The sequence below is a fragment of the Phoca vitulina genome, unplaced genomic scaffold (genome assembly GCF_004348235.1).
Source record: "Phoca vitulina isolate PV1807 unplaced genomic scaffold, GSC_HSeal_1.0 scaffold35, whole genome shotgun sequence".
Classification (NCBI taxonomy): Eukaryota; Metazoa; Chordata; class Mammalia; order Carnivora; family Phocidae; genus Phoca; species Phoca vitulina.
Genome location: NW_022589738.1, coordinates 11088422 through 11115170, shown reverse-complemented (window position 1 = coordinate 11115170; position 26749 = coordinate 11088422). Strand labels below are relative to the sequence as shown.

General features: G+C 41.8%; 1 protein-coding gene across 1 annotated transcript in view; it reads right to left on the bottom strand.

Moving 5' to 3' along the window:
* Positions 1-1770: 1770 nt before the first annotated feature.
* The window catches only part of LOC116646150 (cytochrome b-245 heavy chain), a 35240-nt gene continuing 10261 nt past the window's right edge, over positions 1771-26749 (bottom strand). Inside the window, exons 4-13 of the mRNA XM_032426767.1 lie at positions 24222-24306; positions 21629-21774; positions 19401-19591; positions 16180-16309; positions 13692-13784; positions 10932-11185; positions 9873-10035; positions 7969-8115; positions 5383-5507; positions 1771-4073 (exon numbers count right to left, since the gene is read on the bottom strand). Coding sequence (XP_032282658.1) covers positions 3947-4073; positions 5383-5507; positions 7969-8115; positions 9873-10035; positions 10932-11185; positions 13692-13784; positions 16180-16309; positions 19401-19591; positions 21629-21774; positions 24222-24306 — 1461 coding nt within the window. The 3' untranslated portion in view covers positions 1771-3946. The remainder of the gene's footprint in view (positions 4074-5382; positions 5508-7968; positions 8116-9872; positions 10036-10931; positions 11186-13691; positions 13785-16179; positions 16310-19400; positions 19592-21628; positions 21775-24221; positions 24307-26749) is intronic.

Here is a 26749-nt window from a genome sequence, read left to right as displayed (position 1 = left end):
TCCAGCAGTCCCACTTCTGGGTATGTATCCAAAAAAATTGAAATTAGATCTCATAGAGATGTCTGCACTCCCATGTTCACTGCAGCATTATTTCACAAGAGCCGAGATGTGGAACAACCTAAGTGCCCAGCAACAGGTGAATGGATAAAGAAGATGATTTATAATTATACAACGGAATATTATTCAGCCATGGGAAAGAAGGAAATTCTGTCATTTGCGACAACCTGGATGAAACTTGAGGGCATAATGCTAAGTGAAATAAATCAGACAAAGAAAGACAAACACTGTATGATCTCACATATATGTGGAATCTATAAAAGTTGAACCCAGAGAAACAGAGTAATGTAGTGGTTACCAGGTACTGGGGTGTGGGGGACATTGAGGGATATTGGTCAAAGTATATACAAATTTACAGTTACGAGATGAACAAGTTCTGGGGATCTAAGGTACAGAATGGGATTATGGCTAATCCTGTATTATATACTTGAATGTTGCTAAGAGACTAAATCTTAAATGTTCTCACCCCCCAAAAATCAATGGTAATTAAGGGACAGGACAGAAATGTTAGCTAATGATATAGTGGTAATCATTTTGCAATATATAAAAGTATTAAATCAACCCTTTGTCCATTGTACAGATTATTGAGGTTTAGGAATCCAGATCTTTTGTAACCACCATTGAAATTGATTCGGTGGAATTTCATTAATGTATGCCAAAATCACTGGGTAAAAGGCTATTGGAGAAAATGAGATTCGTACGGTCCCAGAGTATCCCCCAAATGTGACTTACTATTTACAAAAGTAAAATGAAGCTTTTACATTTATAACAGAGAAATCTGGTGATCAAACTTAAAACCGCCAATAACAGGACAAACTGAGAGTACCTACCCCCTAATGCAATGCACTGAGGACACAAAGTCACCTGTACATAGACGATAGAGTAAATAATAGTTCTGTATCAGTGTTAAATTTCTTGGATTTGTTCATTGCCTTGTGGTTATATAGGTAAAAGTTGTTCTTTGGAAAAACATTATTTGGTGAATGATCACGGTGTAATGCTTTAAATATCTTACAATTTTATTGGTCAATTATACCTCAATAAAGCTGAAGAAACATTATTAATAATTTATATTTATTTATAATTATATAATTATATTTATATATATAATTATATAAATTATATTTATATTAAATTTATATTTATTTATAAATATAAATAAATGAAAGTAAAAATGAGCATGAATTGGGTTTGTTTCAGGTGCTGTCCTCTCCCCCTGTGGCTGACCCCCCGAGAAGAACACATGCCCACACGTCTACCCATTTCCTAGACTGTGCAGATCCTAACTGATGGACCCATTCAGAACAATGGCCAAGACTGAACCGTGAGCATATGTATATATTCACAATCTGATTTGATGACACCTAACTGCAAAGTTAGAGCCTACAAAACGAGTGGAAGTGGGGAAAAAAAACAAAAATGGTCTCATACTAGGGCTTCTTTGCCTCTGAGATTCTGTCCCCAACGTGAGGTGACACTCTTGTCTCCTACCAGTGCCATGAGGATCACCAGGCCATGAGCAATGGACTCAGTATTCAGTTTTCCCTTCCCAACCCATAAATCATGACACGTTCGGCTCATCACATGCAAAAACACAGAGAATCTCAGCCCCACTGGGGCAGAGCACATCTCTGCTATGTGAATCCACCCTTTAATACGAAGGAGATCAATAACACAGACACCAAGAGAGCTCATTTGTTTTAATAGCCGAGCACAGCTTTATTAGTTCTTCCTAGGAATTGTCCCCCAGCCCCCCCCCAAACTATTCAAATACAACAGCTACAAGTATGCAGATTTCATAAATGCAATATTGCAAAAGCAGGGGAACTAAGAAAAGCCTTCTGAGCCTTGAGATTAAAAGCAATGCTTTATCATGCTCTCAGTACCTGTTACTAAGTGCTAAGTCCTGGAAGCCAGAAGAACTCTGCGGGCAGCTGAAAGCCGGCGGCTTGGGAGAAGAATGGAGTGATGAGGAGCACTCTTACACTCATTTTTCATCTCATAACCAGGGTAACACAGGGCAGGGCAGGGCTCTCTGCTATGGTAACTATGTTGGCATCAAGGTAAAAAAAAAAAAAAAACCCTGGACACACACTTTCAGAGCAACAGATGAGTCAGTTTTACTTATGCCACAGAGGTTAGAGAAGGCCAAGGTTCTCAGCCGCCTAGAACTGTGGTTCCCCCTCTCGCTCACGCTCTGGTGGAAAGAACTGAGACTGGGAGCACCAGAGCCTGAGTCAGAGTAATAGCACAATAAAAATTTGGTGAATGAATGAACTGATACCTGGGGCGCAGTGTGAACAGGCCGGACCTAAGTCTCTCCGAGTAAAAGCCTTGCTGGGACGTTTTGGGGAGGCAACATGCCCACGGCAAGCCTGACTTGTCAGGAGGGACCCGCAGTGACCTGCATGTCCTGAGAGAACAACCGAGTTCTTACTAGTGCATCCCGGTCCTCTGAATATGCCCACCCAGCATCAGAATTTGCAGCCAGAATCTCAGATTCAATACCACATGTAACCAACATAAAATGAGCATGTGTAAGTCTCCTTCAATTACATTCAATACATACAAGACTAAGGAATCTGGGGTGGAAAGTGACCAGTGTGAGACCCCCACCTCTCCCCTTCCCTTGTGCCTTTTTTGCTTTCTCTCGTTCGCCTCCTGTTCTCTTTCCCCCTGCCCTCCCCTTTTCTCCTAACCCAGTCTTGTGCCCTTCCCCCAGCTTTCTTCTCATTTCTTCCTCATTACCAAAGTTAAGTAGTTCTAAATATCTGTGCCTCCACAGGGTAGGGCAAATAAAGCTATTTTTAGTTTCCAGAAATAAGAGTGGTTCTAAGAAAAAAAAAACAAACAAAAAAACCCTGTTTCTGGCCACACTAACAGTGATTTAGAGACTCTTGAACTCATGGATATCTAGAACATTCTACTGGGTGTGAATCCAATACCTACACAGTAAGCTGAGGATTTTGGTTTCTAGGACATGAATTTGATGATGATGATGATGATGATGATGATGATGATGATGATGATGTAACAAGAAACCAGTAGTCACACAAATAAGAGCCATTTTTGTGTGTGTATTTAAATAAAACAAGGGGTAGATGCTATTTAAAGCAGCTGGGCATATCAGATACATACTTGGCCTAATTCTTAGTTTAAGGCTTTAAATTATTTCTATCTGGGCCTTGTATGGTTCTAAATGTCTTTTCATTCATTCATTCAACAAACTTTCACCGAGTATCCACTCTGCCAAGCATCATTGTAAATGCCGAGTGATACATTAATTAGCAAAGCTAAGCTGGAGACTGCTCCGATAGCCATCCTGTCCCTCTTAAGTGTACAATCCTTCTCGGCATATATTATCTACTAAATATTTGGAAGAGTTCATTCACTATGACAACAATGATAACAAAGATAACACAAGATGGAAAATGAATGGCCACTCCCTGGATTGTTGCTTTTTTGGGGGAGTATATGAACCTACTTCCAGGTGGCCTGGTATCACAGAAAGACCACCAAACCTGGGGCCGCATGGACTAGATCTGGTCCACGCTTCATAATCTTCGGGAAGTTACCTCACCATTTTGAGTCCCTATTTTTTTTTAAATCCTAAACACTGAGTCCAGGAACCCTTGCCCTACCTTTCTCTGGCATTATTGTGAGTAAAACATGAAATCAAGTTTGTAAAAGTGCTCTGAAAACCATAAAGCCCCATACAAATGCAAATTATCACTATCAAACAATCTTTAACACTCCTTTTGGGGAAAACCTTCCCCTTATAGTTTCATTTTCTCTCTTTTTTTAAGGGGGGAATTTACATGATCAACTAGCATTATTGGGTTAGGTACTTGGCGGCATAACCCACATTGATCTCCCGGGAAGAGACCAGTTAGAAGTTTTCCTTGTTGAAAATGAAATGCACTCCCCGGGGGCCAGACTCAGAGTTGGAGATGCACTGTTTACTGAGGGTTTCAGCCAAGGCTTCAGGTCCGCAGAGGAAAACTCCTATTCTGGTACTTTGGGGGAAAGAAAGGAAAAATAAAACAGTGTCAGGCTTTTGGATGAGACAGACTACAAAGCACGTGAGGGCATTTCCTCTTGATTTTAGGCTCTAGGGCAGAGTCCCCCTGCTCCTTTGTCTTTTCCACTACGGGCAGTGTTCAGATTACCCTGTGGGAGAGTGGTTCAGCCCTGTTTGTGGGGACAGCTGCAAAAGGCAGTTGACTTCCCTGGGAAATAGCCCTCAAGGAGAGTTTATAGAAACCTCTGCCATGGAGAAAATGGTGGTGAAGTGGTGAGTCTGTGGACTAGTTCCCTTCAGGGCTCTATATCCCCAAACCCTCTCCAGCATCTAGAAATCAGGAACAAATCTGCTTTTGGTTCACCGACCCTGACAACAGCTGGGTGGGGCTTGATCCCTCTCTGTTTTAAAGCCTAGTTCCTCAAGGTGTGGTCCCAGACCAGTAGCCTCCTACTCAGCTTTTTAAGAATGTAGAGTCTCAGGGCGCCTGGGTGGCTCAGTCGGTTAAGCTTCTGCCTTCGGCTTAGGTCATGATCTCAGGGTCCTGGGACTGAGCCCCACTCAGTGGGGAGTCTGCTTCTCCTTCTCCCTCTGCTCCTCCCCCTGATCATGCTCGCTCTCTCTCTCTCAAATAAATAAATAAATAAAATCTTTAAAAAAAAAAAAAAAGAATGTAGATTCTCAGGTCCCACCCAAGACCTACTAAATCAGCATTTGCATTGTGAAAGGATCCCCAAGTAATTCATATGTTCATTAAAGGATAAAAAGCAGAGGCGTGAAGGGTATATTTGTGGTGATTTCTTGAGTCTATCATGTGTTCTAGCAAGAGAAAGGATCCCCTCAAACTTCCAGAATGGGTAAAGCTTTAATGAAGGCAGAAAGGAACTTAGGATGTTTGGCAACTTAGGATTTTAGACCCAAAAACTAAAACTGAAAGTGGAGACGGTATCTCCTTCATGATAAAAGTCTAAATCATATTGAATTAAAAGAAGTAGATACGCCAGTGAGATTTAGGAGCTGAAAGAAAAGAACTGAGTTATGGCCCCACTTGGGAGGAGCAGGGTTCAGAAAGGCAGAAGTGGGGGGCACCCCGAGCATCTTTGTTTATAATAACTCTCCAGGTAATTTTGCTGTGATCTAAAGCCTCCCTCATAAATTCATAGGTATCTAGAGCCTTTTATTGGGTGTGAATATAGTAATCTAGGTATTTTAGTTTTTGGAATATACAAATCTAGCTGTGTTTGGGAGCTGCCGCTTTCGGCAGACCATGAGCCTCAAGAACACCTTGGTGGGGGACTCCTTACTTTGGGTGTTGACTTGCAATTGTCTTGAATTCGTTATCCCAGTTGGGCCGTCCATACAAGGTCTTTTGTTTCAGGCCTGTGATCACATCTTTCTCCTCATCATGGTGCACAGCAAAGTGATTGGCCTGTGGGAAAGGACATGAATTCACAAAAAGAGACATTCTGTAAGAAAAACACAGCTATTTTTACGTATCTCACAAGCCAAGCTCTCACTACCCATTCTAACCATATATATATTTGAAGGCTAGAAGGTATACAAAGATGAACAAACTGGGTCTCCTTGGGCAATTTATAATCTAGAAGGGCAGACCTTGAAGTGTGAACGTGAATAATCCTATTTGTAGAATAGGGTATCATGAATGCCACAGGAGAGGCACAAATATCTGAGAGCAAGGGAGGGAAGTGGGATGGGAGGATATGGGAAGATTGCAGGTTGGCAACACTTGGCGTCGGGCGTTGAAGGTGTGGGTAGGATTTAAATTCTGTCTCACTGTTTTTCTCTCTGTTCTACATGTGACTTTCTCTCTTCACCCTAATAGACTCCCACTCCTTTAGGAGAATCGCTAAGAACTAAAACAACCACAGATTAAAGTGCACTCATATAGTGGCAACATAATGAGACAACAAATCAACCCTAAAGCTAGTCTGTGTGTGTGTGTGTGTGTGTGTGTGTGTGTGTGTGTGTGTACATAGTCACATGTTGTTTTCTGCTACCGTTCTAGGGGGCCTCGGTTCAAACAACAGATATTTTTCATAAAAGTGGTGAATTAAATTTATTTAAAACTTGAATCAGATTTTAAATTCACCGGCCAGGGGATGGATGATGGGGATGGAGGAGGTTAAGAAGGGTGACCACTGTGGTTTAATAATCCTGTAGGGACCCGTTTTGTAAAGCAAAACAGTTATTTTTCAATGCAAATAAATTTCTCATTTAAAAAACTGTGTCTGGCTTTTTAAATAATAAAACTGCAAAGTAATTTATATTTTATAGATTTTCCCCCGGGTTTCATTTTTTATCAATATTTGTTGTTGTTTTGTTTTTAAATTGCAGAAATGGCTCTTAAAATCCCTTTTTCTGGAGCAGCAATGTTCATGGTCATAGGTTCCTGTATCTACATGCAATAAGACTCTTCTAAGACTTGGAGGACCTATGATAAACAGTACACAAAAACCCAAAAGAAGAGTCAGTTTTCACAATCCAAGGTGTGTGTGAAAGATGCCTGGGGTGGAGGAGGCAATGAGTGGCTGTGGACAGCTGAGACACCAGCCAGGGGCAGGCAGAGGCTTTTGCCTTAGCTCCTCACGCAGGGGGAGCTCATGCTGCTTCTGCTGCTTCCAGGCCAAATCACTGATGTTTGCTTATTTAGAAAGATTTTAGGGGCGCCTGGGTGGCTCAGTTGGTTAAGCGTCTGCCTTTGGCTCAGGTCATGATCCCAGGGTCCTGGGATCGAGCCCCCCATCGGGCTCCCTGCTTGGCGGGGAGTGTGCTTCTCCCTCTGCCTCTCCCCTTGGCTTGTGCTCTCTCTCAAATAAATAAAATCTTTAAAAAAAAAAAAAAAAGGAAAGATTTTACCTCCTAGGAATCATTAACTTGTTTCAGAGTTTCTCAGTCTGAGCACTTTTGACGTTTGAGGCCAGATAATTCTTTGTTGGGGGGGGGGTTGCTGTCTTATAAATTGTAGAATGTTTTCATTGTTAAATGTCCCTGGAGGGAGGGCTGTGTGTGTGTGTGCATATAATGTGTTATGTATTATGCATTATGTTACATTACACACACATATACATACATATGTATATGTTATATACATATATACATATACACATATGCACACATATATCATTTTCATTAAATACATTTTGATTTATTTATAAATGATAATCATGAACTAGTGGGAGTTGCTAAGAGTGCAGGCTCTGGAACATTCTACCCCTGCCTCTTACTAGTTGGGTGCCCTTGGACAAATGACCCAACCTATTCTGGGCTTTGGCTTTCTTATCAGTAAAGTGTGGATAATAATAGTAGCTGCTTCATAGGGTTGTTGTAAAGGATTGAATTAGACAATCTATGTAAACACTAATAAAAATACCTAGCACATGGTATATGCTTAATAACTATGAGCAGTTATTATTACTACTTACTAAATGTATTGTGTATATTGTAAAATACACATAAACATAAAATTAAAGGAATGTGTGTGTGTGTGTAGAGATACAAAGATAGAGGTAGAGATAGAGAGAGAGGCGTAAAGAGAGGGAGAAAGGCAGCTAATATTTTCTTCCCATTACCCTGTGGATCGTCTTGTCCAGCTGGTTCGAGACCCCTGGTAGGAGCATGACTCTAATAAGGCCAAAGGCATGGCTCTTATTCCCTTGTGGGCTCCTTAGGTTCCGCAGATAGGAGCTTTGAATCTAGTCTCAGGAGTCTGAACATGTGGGGACACTGAGTGAGAGTGAACGGGCCAGATCACCCAATTCCATCAACTGTTCTTGGTAAAAACAGTACACAAAACACTCCGATAACCAAAGGGTAGTCAGGCAGCCCCGGGCACTGTGGGGAGGACCCGGGAGCTGGGATCTCGCCCTCACCTGAGACTCATCCCAGCCCGTGAGATAGATGTTATAGCTGAGGAAGCCGGCGTTGTTCCTCTCCTGCATCTGGGTCTCTAGAAGCTGCAGCAAGTCCGCAAACCACTCAAAGGCGTGTGTGTCCCGGCACAGCCAGTAGAAGTAGATCTGCGAGAACAACAGAGCATGAGACAGAGTCTATGTAAACGGGCCTCATGGGAATTGACATATGGATTTCTACCCTCCCCTCCCACCAACTTTTGCCTCCTGCTCAGAACGCCTAGAAACAGGTTTTCAGAAAGCTCTGGACATTTCACAAGCCAGCTCACATGAACCTGCACAGGCCTTCACCCTGTGGGGCAGTAAATAAAGAGCTTGGTCTCAGAAATGCATGGCTGAGGAAAACAACATTAGCGCACCACTTTCCCTCCGGGTCTGCTCTTGCCCACCTCAGGTCCCTGGCTTCCTTTGTACCTCCTCTCAGAAAGACCAGTGGGATCCAGGCTAAGGGGGCGACCACAGGACTACTTCGCTGCCTACTATGCTGGACATTCCTGAGTTGCCAGGAAAAAAGCCGCTCTCCCCATACCTCCTCCATATAGTAAAGAGAGAAAGGGGAGAATAAAAAGTCAACATATGTTCAATGTCCCTATTCGAGGTTATCTCTAAAGTTATTCGAATGACTCACATTTTATGCAAGATGTCCTTTATCGGGCAATGAAACCAAATTTACATGTGACCAAAAAATGCCCTGGGAATTAATTCTGAGGAGATACCCATAAGATACTATGCTGAGGGAAATAAGTCAATCAGAGAAAGACATGTATCGTATGATCTCACTGATATGAGGAATTCTTAATCTCAGGACACAAACTGAGGGTTGCTGGAGTGGGGGGTGGGGTGGGAGGGATGGGGTGGCTGGGTGATAGACACTGGGGAGGGTATGTGCTATGGTGAGCGCTGTGAATTGTGCAAGACTGTTGAATCACAGATCTGTACCTCTGAAACAAATAATACATTATATGTTAAAAAAAAAAGAAAAGAAAAAAAGAAAAGGAAGATAGCAGGAAGGGAAGAATGAAGGGGGGGAAATCGGAGGGGGAGACGAACCATGAGAGACTATGGACTCTGAGAAACAAACTGAGGGTTCTAGAGGGGAGGGGAGTGGGGGGATGGGTTAGCTCGGTGATGGGTATTGAGTAGGGCATGTATTGAATGGAGCACTGGGTGTAATACACAATGAATCATGGAACACTACATCGAAAACTAATGATGTAATGTATGGTGATTAACATGACATAATAAAATAATTTTTTTTTTTAAAAAGAAAGTAAGTAAAAGTTTCATGAAAGGACGTGTCTCCTGCCCTCTCCTTGCAAAAAAAATAAAGTACTGGGGGACTGGAAAAGGAATCAATCTCAATATCTAATAAAGGATGATAGAAAAATTATTCTGTATCCTCTCCATGGAACACAAAGGAATCATTAAAAAGGATCATCATAAAGCCTGTGACAACACTGAAAAAACACTATGTTTTTTTTGAAAGCAGGCCATGAAAGTATACGTACTCAATATTTACAACTTTCAAAGAGTATGAGAAAATATTGGAAGAGAATCCACAAAAAGGGCAGCTGCTGAGTTGGGGTTGTCAACACTTTCTGTCCCCACTTCCTTTCTTCCCAATTTCTTCTAACGCTATACAAGTGCAGTATATTACTGGCAGTAATAGACCTGCTTATATACAAGCACATGTGACTTATCAAATAGCCCTTTTATGAGAAGTCTGTCTCTCTGAAACCACCAGGAACTTGTCTCCACTTCCTTTGGTCCCCCCCAGTCTCTGCCCCGAAGGCTCTCTCACGCTTCACTCAGCAGAGTGTGGTGACAGCCCCAAGCAAGCCCCCTGAAAAAATGAAGGGACTTACCTTTTGGAGCCTCAGATTGGTGGCATTGTTGCAATATTTATACCAGACGGACTTGAGAATGGATGCAAAGGGTGTGACCCCGATCCCTGCTCCCACTAACATCACCACCTCGTAACTGAACACATCTTCACTGGCTGTGCCAAAGGGCCCATCCACAGCTATCCTGGAGGGAAGCGTGTGAGGAGGTGGTTAGAGAGCTACCTTGCACTGCAGAGTAGGATGGGGCACAGCGTATTACTGGGGGTGTGCAATATGTCACATCAAACTGGGACAATGTATCTCTGGGGCACTTTCTTCTATGAAATAGCTTTCAAGTAACCCACCTGGTGTCGACATAGTGGTTGGAAGTAAGAAGAGGAAGTTTTAGCTAACTGAAAACATTTGGTAACTCTCAGGGGTACTTTTTTCATCTCTCCACCCTTTCACCTACCACACACACTCACACACACTCACACACACTCACACACACATACATCTGTACCTCTTGCCAGGGCATCCCACAGTTGAAATTCCTGCTCACATTGCACACTGAAGTAAAGTGAGAATTTTCTGTCATAGCATCTTGTAAATTTAATATCTTCACTTTTCATTTGTCTATTCATTGAGTCAATCAATAAGCTTTTCTTTAGCATCTACTAAGTGCCTGGCACCATCTCAAACATGTGGGAAGAAGGGGGCAAAGCGAATAATTTTTGGCCTTTACCCTCAAATGACATATGTCAATTAAATTTTAAGAATATCTTTGATACACTATAACTTTGTTTGTTAGAAAAGTTAATACACCTTGGCCTTGACTCTTACGTATTTAAAGGAATTTGGGAATATTCATTATTAATATTTGATTCAAATACTTTATACTTCACACAAGATTTATTAGTATATGCCTAAACGTACCACATACATAAAATGGGGAACACCGAGATAGCTACCTATATTTGTAGAACTTGTGTGTTTGCTCAGACCCAGGAGACAGTGCAGTGAGAGATTGGAAAAGGGGAGCTATTTGGTGACATTTTTCCTGAACTCGTACACTTCTGTAAATATGCGCTTTGCACTTACTTAGGTAGTTTCCAAGCATCCTGAAACTCCTGCTTATCACAGCCACAAGCATTGAAAAGTCCTTCCGTCCAGTCCCCAACGATACGAATATGGATGCTAAAGAAGTCTTCCTCAGGGGCGGAGGTCAGTGTGAAAGGGTGCCACTCCAGCCTGGACACCTTGGGGCACTTGACAAAAATGTATTGTCCCACCTCCATCTTGAATCCCTTCTTCTTCATCTGTAGCTCAATGGTTTTGAAAGGGTGAGTGACCACCTACGGAACAAAACGTGTCTCTGGAAACTACACTTTCCCCAAATACTTGCCTTTTCAGTGTCCACATGGACAAAAGGCTGAGCTAAGATGCCCTACCCACATCCCCTCTTCAGGCCCAACGAGGCATTTCCTCGAGCAGATGCATCTCTCGTGGCGACTTGCCCTCAGCTGGAGCCCACGGCCTGCCAACTCCCAGACATCATCCCGACCCCCGCACTCCCTGTAGGATGAGCTGAGGCTGCAGCAGCAACTGAATGAGGCTCATTCATCTCCTCCCTGATTCTGACCATCTTTCTTTTTACAGGTTCATCTTCTGAGAACATGCCCCAGTCAACCTTCTGTCTGCAATTCTCTGTCTCAGAGTCTTTGCCAAGGAGTCCAGCCTAAGACACCAGCCTACTGTGATATTTTTTTCTCCAAGAAGTCAAGGCATGTGCTAGCAACAGAAAGAAGAGATGGCTGCTTGCTCAGCCTTCCTGTCTCCCCAGAGGATCATCGAGAGCCTTGGCAGCTGGATAGAAGAAGGACACCCTATTGGCTGGCTATATAGCAACATCCCCCAAACCAAGCCGCGTGTACTGGTCTATCTTTGTCCTGAGTCACACCTTGAATCTGCCTGATTGCATGCATTGTGTTTACATTTCTACCTATCTGGGAAGTACACCATCGGTCTCTCCCAAAGCCAGCCCCCCCCCCCATTGCCTTCCTCATTCTCCGTGTGTACAAGTGTTCGTCACAGCTTTGTTTAGAACAGCAAACAATTGGAAACAGTCCAAACATCTATCAGCTGGTGAGGTGGTAAATAATTTTAAGAAACAAAGCAGCACAATGAAAAACTGTCATTACAATACAGACAGCAATACACTGTTTCTGGGACAATTCCTGAGATACCCAGGACTTTCTATGTACAACTGAAAAACAAACCAAGGGACATCAGGGCAATGAAAAATCAACAGAAACAAAATAGCAGCTCCCTAAATGTTGACTGATAGTGTCAAGCTTTTCTTTCCGTGAGTGAGGAGGGGTAAGACGGGCAACCCTTTCTATAAATATTGCCAAGCATTTCCCAAACCTGTGATTTCACTCCATCTTAAATGATAAAGCAGTACCCAACGTCCTTCCATCATGGAAATAAAGACTCTTAAAGCTTCATTTTGGAAAACAAAAAAAATAAAAATCGACAAAAATTATTTTGAAAGTGATGTTCACCATGTGGCAATTTTGTATGGTGAAGACATTCTTTTCCCCCTTTTGCAATTTTGCTGCCACGGGTGAAATCGGGATTAAACTAAATAAAATGCACTAGCAGAATTGACATCAGCATACTTTTGGATGACACCTTGTTTCTTTTTTTTTTTTTTTGAGAAGAAAATGAATATCTGTTTTTATGAGAAGAAAATGAGTATCTATTTTCTCCACAGGAAAACAGATTTGCCTTTAAAATACGTTCAAGGGAAATGCTTGCCTGCTTAGTCAGGTCTAGCCTAGTAAGGGAAATTCTGTGGCAGCCTTTTTTGCTCTTCTGTGGGCTTTTTCTTCTAATACAGTATAAGTATCATAAAAGGAGAACTACTGTAGCTTCCTATATTTCAAGATTTCCAGTGCCAGCTGGACTGACTTTCCTCTGGCCTTCCACAGATGCCAAGAAAGAAAAGCTAGGGTGGAGGGCAGGAAGAATTCATGCATTTTGCAAGAATAGCCCATACCAGGGTTTTAGTAAACACTTTTTGAACTGTATTGAGTTGAATTCAATTTTATTTGATAAAACTAGTTTTGTCTCTTGTTTCCTGAAACTATAACCAGGAGTTTCTATTTCTATTTATTGAGTTGGATATTTATTTAGTTAGTAATGAGAAGCAGCACAGAAGCATCGGGGGGGGGGGGGAGCCACCATATACCTGGAGTCAACAGACTCGATTCTAGATGCAGTTTAGTTACTAACCTCCTTGAGACTTTGGGTCCTCCAACTCTGATATTCTGTGATTACATACACAGCACAGAAAAGCAGGTAAAGGGAGACCTGGAAAACTACCTCAACCTCAATCAGACCTGCCCTTGGCTCCCTGGTTCTTTTGGCATCTGAGTATTTTAAGGCTCAGTGTGTACCCTTTTGAACTCATGTGCTTTGCTTCTTCACTCTAACCTGCTCACATTCATCACAGTATGCTCCTCCTCTCTCTCTCTCTCCACACACACACACACACACACACACACACACACACACCGAGAAAGAGAGAGAGAGAGAGAGAGATTCATGTACACAAAACCGTCAGCTTCATTTTTCAACAGAAAATGTTAACTTGTACTTGCCCCAGTTAAAAGGTCCAACCATTTGATTATCAGGCTAAGTATACTGACTGAATTCAACTGTAGGTCTTCTCTCTGCTCTACATTTAATCAAAAGAAACCGAGTGAAAGACAGCTCTGACCAATGCTACAGAGAACTTGGGTAAACTTGTCCATGATATAGTTAGATGTTACTAGTAATTCCTAAACCAGACAATACCTTGGTGATGACCACCTTCTGTTGAGATCGCCAAAACCGTACCAACCTCTCACAGAGATACAGAAACATGGGACCCACTATCCATTTCCACGTCTGTAATCAGAACAAAAAATGAAAACAGGATGTATTAAGGGGTAATAGCTAATATAAGATTAATGGGAATAAAACATTTTAGAAGTCAAGTTAATCTTTGTAGGCTTGTTTAAATATATATATATTTTTTAAGATTTTATTTATTTATTTGACAGAGAGAGACACAGCGAGAGAGGGAACACAAGCAGGGGGAGTGGGAGAGGGAGAAGCAGGCTTCCCACCGAGCAGGGAGCTTGATGCGGGGCTCGATCCTAGGACCCTGGGATCATGACCTGAGCCGAAGGCAGACGCTTAACTGACTGAGCCACCCAGGCGCCCCTGTAGGCGTGTTTAAATATCTGATATCCGATTCGTAAATTTCTCATACAACAGAATGCATGAAAAGTACCGAAAGTTAAAATAAAGTTTTGAGCCAGTAGAAATGAGCATTCTCCTTTGGCCACACCGGGGAACTTTATCTACAGTATAAGACTCTCCCAAGAGGAACTGCCCACAAGAATGGGATTTCCTCCCGGTGTTGCAACAGCAGTTGCTGTAACCCTACAGCAGAGCAAGATTAGTTTCAGAATTAACATTTCTCTTAAGGATAGCATTTCAACAACCCCATATGTTTTTTAATGCAACATTGCAGCTGCTTTCTCTCAACTATGTAGTCAAAGCTTAATCTTTTGCAAGATAAAAAATTTCATGCACGAATTTAGCTGTTTCTCCAATATCCTGGTAAGTTCTAGGAGCTATGCAATGCACCTGCTGAAGAGGGACAAGCCCAAAGATTTTCAGATTTCTTTAGATTCCTCTCGCATCAGAATCTTAGTGTTTCACAACACTGGAATTACCCTGTAGTATTATTGGCTATATGAAAACCTTTAGGATAAACAGATCCATCCTGGGACTCAGTCAGTTAGGTTCCTAGTTTAATACCTGAAGTAGTAAAGAGCTTTAGGAGGCAATATCATTTAAAGGATGGCATCTCAGAATGGATTTCAAGAAAGAAAAAGAAATCACAAAGGGCTTCCTACAGTCTCACATATGATCTTTCTATTAAACGTTTTGAAAAAACTGTAGATTGGAAGTTGAGAGCACCTGAATGTCCCCACCTTCCGCCAAAGTTGAAGACTATCTGCCCTGAAAGTCGGAAATATTCTGCTGCTGGCCTTTGTTTTCATGGGACAGGTTTTTAAAATAGCACGGCACCATCCATCTATTTCCTGGGCACCGCAATGGGCTCCATCAAATGGAGTGAGGTCTTGGACATCGCCTCTAATCCCAGAAACCCAGAAGCTCCTTTGAGGTAGATGCCTGTTAAGATAGTAGTACCTTGATTCCAGCTGTCTTCAAGGAAATGTGCCTTCCCCTAACCCATAAGAGGACCTGTGATTCAGTTCTTTTTTTTATCCTTTCTATTGATGTGTGCATGTAGTGGGGGCAGTTCATTGATACATCTGGTTGCTTTCATTAATGAGCAAGGATGCTTAAAGATGTTAAGTCCCTGGACAGCAGACTGTGTCTTAGAGGAAGAAAACTCCTATGTTAAGAGAGCAGGAAAAAAGAAAGGAGACAATGGGGTGGGACATTTGCCTTTACATTATACTGTGCTTAAAAAAATACTAATCCTGTTCAGAAGCCCTGTACCAACGTTGATTTTTGCCTAGCTTTATACCAGTGCTTAGCATGGTAACCAATAAGGTACACTGCTTGCTAATGGAGGAAAAGATATGAAGAACATAAGGCCCACTTCTCACTCAATGGAGCGGAGATATTGAGAATACACAAAACGGAACTTTGCAGAGCATGCAAGAGGAGCTCCCAACAGAAGGTGAATATTCTACCATGTTTTCCCTTGGTCATCCTTGCCATCCTCTTACATTGGTACAAACCTGGCTGTCCAGTGTCCTTTATGTGGTGTAGACACAGTCTCCTGATGCTTAAGGGCAGCCCTATATGTTACTTCATAATTTCCTTCCCAGCTTTGAAAGCTGTATAGAAAGTCTTACTTCCTGGTATCTGAAAAGGCTCTTAGCTCCTTATAAGTGATTATCTGAGCTATCCAACTCAGCTTAGAATGGAATCCCTCTGGAAACCATTAACTGGTATTATTGTGGCCCTCACATCCAGAAGAGAAGAGATGGAATTTCTTGAACCCCAACAGCACTTTCAAAAACAATGGTTTTCCAAGTTTTATATCAAGATGTTCATAATAGACCAATGCAATCCTTACCTTTCAAAAAATAATTCTAGACAATAAGTATAGCAGAAAAAAGTAGATACTTATAACATTCTAGCAGTTACATGGCATTCGTAATGGACAGCTCTATGACATTTGTACATATTTCTTAGACACAGTTGGAAGATTGTTGGTAATGAAATTGTAATAGTAACAATGAACTGTACATACCATAGGAGGGTTCCCAGAGAACTGTGGGATTGGGCATTGTTCTGATTTTCCCCAGTCTGAGGGGTCTCTGTCACATTGCTCAGGCTTGTGTTCCTTTAAACTCTGTGGGGTCTGCCCACGAACGATTCGCCTGGGGAGGAAATTAAATCCAGACCATTTAGTAGCAAGAAATTAAGTTCTTAGTTTTTAGAGAATCTGGGCATATTTCAAGTATTCTAGTATGGATCCTATACTTTCCACTTAACAGTAATATCTCATTGACCCCTCTGAGTAGATTTGAGGAAGGGAAAGGAAATATGTCTTCTTCAGCAATATAAAAAAACATATGTACAATGACACAAAGAATATGTAGGTTTTGGATCATCAGTACATGTTTTCTTAAAGGGAGCATTTGTGCTTCTGTTTCGAGTATTATTTTCATTTGTAAACAAACAGACAAAAACAGGAAAACTGCAAATCTAACAGAGCAAGTACTTGCCCATACAGTGTCTTTGTGCGAATTACAAAAAGATGCCCCCTCTGTGAGGACAATCATAGAAGCAAAGAGCCTGGCCAGCAAAGCAGGGGCGAAGTTTACGCCCCATGGACAGGCACCCTGTGTGGTTGACAGCCCATACCATCACACACAGTAGCTCCGAGGCTTAGTCCAAGCGCTTCATTTGTTGTTCCAAAATTGTCTAAAGTAAACCGAAAGGGTTGAAATCAGTTTAAGGAGACTTTGTGGGGATTATGACATTCTCCCAGATATCAACACTAATGGTGCGTCCTTGGAAGCGCTCAGAGCACATTCATTTCGATTCCATACATTTCAATTGAGCAACTGCTAACACACAAGACAATGTGGGTTTACTGGGAACAGAAGAAGGGGGGCACAAAGTCAGGTAAGTAATGTTCCTGACCTCAAGGAACATAAATGGCAGGGTCTTCAGAATATATATGAAGAAGAGACACAGAAGGCCCCCTTTGTAATAGTTCTATGGGGGACCTAAAACTTGTGCCACTGGTATATTCTGTGAATGTTTTAATTCAAGGCTGTTAACCATCCTTTTCTATCCCTAGGCCTTGGGGCAGAGAGTTACCATGTACTGAGCATCTATTATGTGCCAGGCCTGGGGAAAGTTACTCTACACAAATTATCTCAGTTGACCCTCATAACAAGCCTGAATGGTAAGTATTGGCAACCCCATTTGACACATGAGAACACCGAGGCTTAGAGAAACTAGTAACTTAGAAGCAGAATAATTTGGAGAAACCAATTTTGGGCCTGTGTCAGACAGCCTTGGTTTCAAATCCCAGGTCTACCCCTTGCTAGTTTGGTGGCCTTGGGCAAGTTATTTAACTTCTTCTGAACCTCGGTTTCTGCAGTTGTAAAATAGGTATAATAATACCTAACTAAAGGTGTATTTTAGTGATCAATTGGCCTGATGCATAAGATATGTCAACACAAAGTAAGAGTCCAACAAATGATAATTGTCAAAATTCCTAAGTCCCAAGTTCACATGGGGAGTAAGGGAGAGAAAACAAAATTGGATTCTCCCCTCTTCTCAGTGCAAGGACCAGAAGTCAGGAAACCTGGATTTTAATCCCAGTTCAGCTGCTGCTGCCAAGGCCATGAGACTGTGAGCAATCAGCCAACCAGTGTAAGTGGCAGATTCTCTTCAGATGGAGAGTGGGGCAAATATACCTCGTCTGCCTGCTCCAAAGGTAAATGCATAGTTGTGAAACTATACAAGCATAAAGCGGTGGAAGTACTAAGCTAGAGAGGGGAAGAGATTCATTTTTTGTCTCTAGGATTCCTTGAAACAGCTGGCTTATGATCAAATCCCATTTAAAGATACTCAATTGCTTTAGGAGAGTCAAGAGATTCTTTGCCTACACAGATTCTTCAGTGCTTAGAAAGAGTTGATCAGGGGTCAGAGTCAGCAAGTCAATCAAGAATGCATACAAAGTGGTTGCCCAATGCTGCATCTTCCTACCCTTTCCCCTTTTCACACTCAGGTCTTAGTCACCTCCAGGCCAACTTGGCTCCCAGCACAGTCATTGAACCTTGAGCAGGTGCTCTCTTGATGCTTAGTTATGCGGAGCCCCAAACCCACCAGGGGACTTCCCCAAGCCTACTTTTGTGTGCAGGTGGGAGAAACAGCTGGTGTGAAACAGCATAAAAAGGAAACCTGGTATTAAATAGGATTTCCCATAAGACGAACTGTCCCAACCACACATGCAGGCACTGTGAGTCTCTGTGAGAGTATTTGTCATGGCCTGCCTGAGACCACCTGGGCCCCAATCCCAGCTATGCCACTTACAAACTGGCTGACTTGGGCTACATAGTTTACCTTTGTTAGCTTGTTTCCTTGTCTACAATTTCCCCCAGGAAATGGGGATGTAAGAGGATCTCTACCTAAAAGAAACATTTCATGTCTATAATGAGTGTTCAATAGAAGTGAGCTCTTTAGAAAAAAAAAAAAAGATTTTATTTATTTGACAGAGAGAGAGACACAGCGAGAGAGGGAACACAAGCAGAGGGAGTGGGAGAGGGAGAAGCAGGCTTCCCGCGGAGCAGGGAGCCCGATGCGGGGCTCGATCCCAGGACCCTGGGACCATGACCTGAGCCGAAGGCAGACGCTTAACGACTGAGCCACCCAGGCGCCCCTAGAAGCGAGCTCTTACCTTTATTGTATTAGAATGCTGGAAGGCAATAACCATGTATTTTTCCTTCTAGTATTCCCCACCGTGCCGGAGACCAGTCCTCATACACAGTAGGCAATCAATACATGTCCAGCTTGAATCAAAGCTCATCGAACTACAGCAAACCCTTTCACCTGACTAACTTAGCCCCTCTAGTTTGGGAGTTTGCCTAATTTACTAGTGATTAAGCCATAAGAAACATCACTGCAGACATCCAAGACCCCTCCAGCACCCTTAACATGTTTTACACACTTGGAGAGGTACTCAAACGTTGGGGTATTTTTCAAGCTTGCTATAATTAACTGCATTAATAATAGCTATTGTTAAATTACTACAGAAATAATAGCTGTTAATCGGGTGCAATAAACGAAAATGCTGCTGAGTGGCCTCTAGCCAACTGACCTCTGGTGTCCCCTCATACTCCCCCAGCAGAGAGTCTGACGACACACAGACAAGGAGGTCGCTGTACCTCTAACAGCCTCACACCTGGAAACTAAAGGATTTAAAGTACTTGACCTCGGAGATTAAACACTCACTCAGCTCCGTGGATGGCGAGACCGATGAAGAAGATCACAAAAAGATGGTGTGTGTACCAAAACACTTCAAAATAAGACCTCCGGATGGTTTTGGTGGAGGAAGTGATAATTAATATGAGGCACAGTGTGATCACAATACCAGTGATGCCGGCCAGCCGGGTCACAGCCACATACAGGCCTCCTTCAGGATTCTGCAAAATACAAACACACACACACACGCACACGCACACACACACAGACATTACTCATAGGCTCTCAAATGCAAGACTATTTATAAAGCGTCTGGTGTATAGGCCAATAGGTATTTTCATTCCCCCTTGCGATAATCCTAACCATCCCTCACAGAGTGAGATAGATTTAGAATAGATATTTCTCAATTTAAAACTGTCTTACATGGTCAGGGTGTCACAGGAAGTACTAACTGATACACTGAAATAGTCCTAAGGGAGTATCGAATAAAGGACATCAGCCAGCTGTAAGATGTCCTAAAAGGGTCTGAGGCTCCTTCTCCCTTTGGTTTGGAAAGGGCCTCAGTGCTTGGTTGGCAAATGTATTCTGGACATGCCTCCCATCTTAGGCTGGGTTCCCCTGAAGCAGACAGACCTTGAGATGAGGATTCATGAGCAAGTGATTTTAAAAAGGTGTGCTCCAGAAGAAACTGGTAAGAAGATGGGCAATAGGACAGGAAAGAGGAACAAGTCAAACATGAGGGTGATCTCAGGCCAAGTCTTTAGAGAAGGTAGCTTCAGCCTGATGCTGCGGAGGAACTGTGGAGGGTAGGTCACACCTCAGAGTTCATCCCTGACTCAAGGCAAGGAAGCTGGGCTTTCATGGCCTGCACCCATCAGCTATTGGTTAACGGCTGCCCACAGAGAGGTAGCCATCCAGACCCTTCCAGATCTCTGAGCTTGTGGGCCAAGGGACTCCGATAGCGCCAGGGTGGTCCTCTGAGGAAGAAACACTGGCATCAGAAATTGAGAAGTGAAAACACACAGAAAGGTGGGGGCGGGGGGCACAGACACAGTACAAGTGGTCCAGAGATCCGGGCAGAGCATGACAGCGTCGGCTCACTGAGTATGTTCACATTGCCTTCCTTCTATATCATTGTACGAACAATGAACAATATGAAAGAAAAATTATCCCAGAAGTTACAGAAAAGGAATTTGTTTTCTTTTATGCAAGTTGTTTTCATGTTAGCCTGAGGAGAATTATTTCTGCAATGTTAAGGGACTTCTCATCTTTTCTAAACACGAGGAAACACATTTGGGATTCAGTATATAATTATGTGACTTGGCCATCCTCCCAAGCCATAGGGCACATGAAGATGACTCAGAGCTTCTCCGTCTGAGTGTAGGAAGCTCTAACAACTGCTGGATGGGAAGCAGTCCTTGCTGTGGATACCCCAAATGGCTGCCCCTGGAAGACTGTGGAGTTACTCCCAGTGCACCGTGCTTCCCATGGGCCAATAATCAGCAGACATAGGCCACCCCTCAGATGTCGTAGGCAAGAAAGAAGAAATGCATCTCTGTCGGCTGTCAGCTGGTGGCTAGCCTAGTACTAACACCGAGGTCAGAGTGTTCCCTAATTCACATAAACAATTTCCTAGAACACTCACATCAGACGAGGTCATTCGGTGACTGTGAGGGAGTGAGACAAAAAAAAAAAAGACCACTCCGGAATTATGTCAGAGCCAAGACAACAACACAAGTGACTGCTGCTAAGATACCCAATCCTAGAAAGACCCCCAATTCCTGACCATACCTGATGCAGAGCAAATCCTTGCTTCCTTAAACCCCTCCAGAACCACCTAACGCAAGTCCCTGTCCTATAACGAGCCTCTACGAACACCTTCCTGGAATGTCCCAGACTTTCTCATGGTGCGAGGTCTCTTTTGCTGCAGGAAGTGATAAACTCAACTTTGTTTGACTAGGTGTGTGTTCTTGTCTTTTCTTTGGTGGTGGGCATTGTCATGGGTGAGCCTGAGTTACTCCAGATTCCACAGGTGAGCCTAAGGAACTGGAAAACATCTAGAGACCCTCCACACATGGGATCAGGAGTGTGGAAGACATTTTCTCTGTACCCACATTCTTAGAAACTACAGACTTGGCCCACTGATAGTCAACTTTTAACATTGTTGATGTTCTGCCCAAGTAGAGTTCTTCACTTGCTGAAATCTAGTCCTCAGTTTTAATGGCCTAGGGACCATCTGAATCCGGAAATAGACTTACCGGGATTTTCTTTCGAGCAAAATTGAGGTAACTTTCACCAGGTTTATCTCCAAGGTTAGAGAGTGCTATTGAATAGCCATCAGAATTGTTGACTCGGGCATTCACACACCATTCCACATTAAACAGATGGGCAATGGTATGAATCGCTGAAGAGAACAGAGAACAGAAACAAACAAGGTGAAGGGTGTGGACAATTTTTGTGTAAGTTGGGTTTCTGCCTATAACCCCCGACTCTATGATAAGATACAGGGAGACACAGGGATGGCCCAGGACACTTAGAAACAAGAACTGGGTCTCCAGGCCAGAGAGGCAAGACTAGAACTCTAGTGGGTAAGCTATTCTCTAGTTGTGTGATCATACGCAAATCACTTGACCTCTCTGGTCTTGGTTTCCTCATTTGTAAAATGCAGATGTTAAACGACATTATCCTAAAGATCCAATCAAGTTCTGAGCTTCTACAAAATAACCTTGGTCTCTGAGGATATTTAGGTGTGCTCTCATTGTTTCTCTCCCCCTGATATATTTATGCTCAAACAAGAAGACTCTCATGTAATGTATGCCTTTGGCTGGCCCATTCACCTGACTCTGACATTACTCCAGAGAGATAATATTTTATCGAACTGATATAAGCCAATGGCCACAAGAGTGAATATCTTCTTGAAAATTGCATTCCTTACTTAACAAGCACTTACATACAACTTACTGGGTGCCAAGAACTGTTATAAGTGCTTTATAATTAATCCTTATATGGAGGTAATGATGTAAGTACTATTAGTATCATCTCATCTTACAGATGAGGAAACTGGGGCATAGATTGCTTTAATATCTTGCCCAAGATCACCAAGCTAGGAAGCAGCAGAGTTAAGAATCGAATCCAAGCAATCTGGTGCTCAAATCTTTGCTCCTAATCATTACGCTATGTTGCTTTCTAATAAGATTTTATCATGCATTTCGCTTTTGAACCATTTTGTTTGCCACAGCTCAGAAAGCCTGCATGATCTACTAATAGAAGAGAAACCCAGTTAAACACCTGCAATCTAAGCCTATTTTACTCAAATTATGGGGAAATTCTTTAAGGGCAGAATAAAAATCTCTTTTGTTCATCACTGTGCCTGTGTGCATGCCTATTGCCCGGCACATCACTTATTTGTTAAGTGAATTAGTGAAGATTTGATAATGGTCCCAGATACATCCCTTGTGCCAACACCGCCACTTTAATAATTATAATAATAATACATAATATAGAATACATATATACATATGTATACCTATTAGATATATAATAACAATAATAATAAAGAACACACTTAGCTGATAAGGGCTATCTTACCCTTAAAATAAGATATCTTTTCAACTTATGGGTTGTGGCAAGAACCACAACCCGTAAGTTGAGAAGATATCTTATCTTAGGGTTACTGCAAGAAATCCACAAATCTACATGTTCAACCTTAGTATTTTTTTTAATCGATAAATAAAAGCTCTCAGTTGTGGACTAACTTTTTTTATATTAAAAAGCATGGAAAAAGGTGAAGACACTCGGATTTTGTCAGAAGAGCCCAAGATAAAAAAGTTTTAAGACTTGAAGGAATAAACCCTAATATTGGGATGGAAGAAAGAGTGGTGAATATTTTTTAACAGAATTCATTCGAAAAGTACAACATATCTTGCTGGGAATGTAAATTGGTGCAGCCACTATGGAAAACACAATGGAGCTACCCCAAAAAACTAAAAAAAGAAATACCATACAATCCAATAATTCTACCCAAAGAAAATGAAAACACTAATTTGAAAAAAAGATATATGCATCCCCATGTTTATAGCAGCATAATTTACAATAGCCAAGATATGGAAGCAACCTAAGTGTCCATCCATAGGTGAATGGATAAAGAAGAAGTGGTATATAATATATATATTGTATAATTGTGTGTGTATATATATATATATATATATATATATACACACACAAAATTGAGTATTACTCAGCCATAAAAAAGAATGAAACCTTGCCATTTGCTACAACATGGATGGACCTAGAGGGTATTATGCTACATGAAATAAATCAGACAGAGAAAGACAAATACCATATGGTTTCACTTATATGTAGAATCTAAAAACCAAACCTACCAAACCAAACAAGACAGAAACAGACTCATAAATACAGAGAACAAACTGATGGTTGCCAGAGGGGTTGGGGGTGAGGGGATGGGCAAAATAGGTAAAGGAGATTAAGAGATATAAACTTCCAGTTATAAAACAAATAACTCACAGGGATGTAAAGTACAGCATAGGGAATATAGCCAATAATACTGTACTAACTTTGTGTGGTGACAGACGGTAACTACATTTATCATGGTGAGCATTTTATAATGTATGTCATTGTCGAATCACTATGTTGTACACCTGAAACCAATATAATATTGTATGTTAAGTATACTTCAATTAAAAAAATAAATTAAAAAATACAACATATCCAATCACCACCTAATCTACCTAAAAATGCTGATCTCCTCTAAAAATAAAAGCTATCTAGGAATAGAGGGAACTCTCTGGTTCCACGTTTTCTTTGCAATCTCAAATATCTTAATAAACTTACCAGTGTGAAGTGCAATCATCCATGCCACCATTTTATGAAAAGTGAGGTTCCTGTCCAGTTGTCTTCGAATTCTTGTGGAACAGCACTTTGATTAAGGAGAAAAGAACAAAGTAGTAATTGTTAACAAGAAGGTTTTCTGTGTGCCAGGCAGTAGATACGTGTCACCTCATTTAATTGTCATAACCACCCTAAAAACAATGTCATTCTATGCACTTGACAGATGAGAAAACCGAGGCTCAGATACTTGTAGTCATCTTCCCAAGGTCAAACAGTGAGTGGCCTACCTGACAGGTTCCTGCAGTAACCACACGCATGCACAACCAGCTCAGACCAAGAAGCCCGAAGAAGTTTGTTGAACATTCAGTGTCAGGTCCCTAAAACCAGTTTCTGCATATTTTACCTGGACCCGAAGGAGGGAAGCTCTGTCTCTGTGTCTTCTCCATCACTTTTCCCCACCCCAGAATGTATGTGAGCTCCCTCACAGTCCCACGCTGGGCAGTTAGCAAAGGCTCATCCTTGTTAGGATGTCAACCAGTAAGTTAAGTGTTAGTCAGGTGAGAGATTCAAGAGTCAGCTCTCCTAGGGACACCGGCATTGTAATAGGAAAGCTGTATGCATTTCACATGACCCTGAAAGTCTAATGGGGACACAGACAAGTGAACAGTTCTAGAACAAGTGAATAGTTTTAGAACAACACCCTTCTAAGACCTACACTGTGGGAGGAGAAAAAATTGTCCACCCGCCTCTGTTGACAGAGACAACATCGCAAGGAGATATCATTAACCAAATATTAATAGCAAAAAGAACAATAGCTAATATTTACAAAGAGCTTCTGCAAGGAGCTGTTTTAAGTGTTTTATATGCATTCTGACTCTTTATTTTTGCATCAATCTTAGCAGGGAGGTACCATTATTATCACTGTATAACAGGTTAGGGAGAAACAAGTGGAGAGGTTACCCCTGCCTTAGGTCACATAGTTAATAAGCGGCAGGGTTGGGATTTAAATACAGGCTATCTGATGCCAGAGTATCAATATTCTGATGTTTTCATACCTTTTATGATTACCTTGACATTAAAAATAGTATTTTGGTCAGTACTCAAGTGGGACTGTCCTGATACCTGTTAGAAGATGTGGATTTTGCTGGCCAATTGAACATAATAATACAAAATAAATAAATAAATAAACAAATAAGTGGTGGGGGGAGGAAGATTTGGATTTGAATCTTGATTCAGGTCAATGCCCAAAGTAGAAAAAACACAAACTGTGCTTTATGGTTGAATCAAAGCTTTGTCCTCCTGAAACCTGGTCAAATGTTTGCTCTGGCTGCAAGATACAGACAACTGTTAAGGAGAGCCAAGTGCCAAAAAAAAAAAACTTAGGTATTATAAGTATCTGGTTCTAAACATATTCAATTTAATCTAAGGGTGTTTAATATTGGACTTACTTATTATTTTTTTAAATAGGCTCCATGCCCATCATGGAGCCCAACATGGGGCTTGAACTCACAACCCTGAAATCGAGACCTGAGCTGAGAGCAAGAGTCAGATGCTTAACCGCCTGAGCCACCCAGGTGCCCCATGGCTTAGTTATTTTTATTTTTATTTTATTTTATTTTTAAAGATTTTATTTATTTATTTACTTGAGAGAGAGAGAGAGAGAGAAACAGCATGAGAGGGGAGAGGGTCAGAGGGAGAAGCAGGCTCCCCGCTGAGCCGGGAGCCCGATGTGGGACTCGATCCCAGGACTCCGGGATCATGACCTGGGCCAAAGGCAGTCGCTTAACCAACTGAGCCACCCAGGCGCCCGGCTTGGTTATTTTTATAACATGTTCTGATTTTATAGAAAAAAATGTAGTTGTGTGGAGAATTGTGCTTACTCTACTATCTCTGGGTTAGCTACATCTACAGAGAGCATGGGACCATGAGAGCAGATTCCCGGGACTGCAGAAATACTACTAGTGAGGAAGACACAGAGGATTCCAGAGAAAGGAAGAAAGAATTAGACTTTATTGAATGCTTTCTGTGAGCCAGGCAGTTTAGCCATAATCATTACCTCACTCAGTGACAATGTGATAAGGATTATTGTCCTCATTTTACAGATTAAAAAAATTAAAGCTAAATCTCACATTGGCTGGGATCCAAGTCTATTTGTCTTTAAGGTTCATACCCTTTTCCACCAAACCAAATGCAAAGATATAGTCACTATTATTCTACATGTCTAAAAAAAAAACCCAAGACAAGAATTTAAGTCAACTGCAAGGTGATCACAGAAAACAAGGTCAGGGGAAGTGAGATTGGGAAGAGAAGGCTACCAATGAAGGGTGTATTATCAGATCAGCTACCACTATCATGTATCATATATCATATCATATCATATCATATCATATCATATCATATCATACCATACCATGGTCTCTTTGATTAGAGGACTCTGAGAGATATAGAAAATGCTCCAGAGGTTTTCTTTTCTTTTCTTTCTTTCTTTCTTTCTTTCTTTCTTTCTTTCTTTCTTTCTTTCTTTCTTTCTT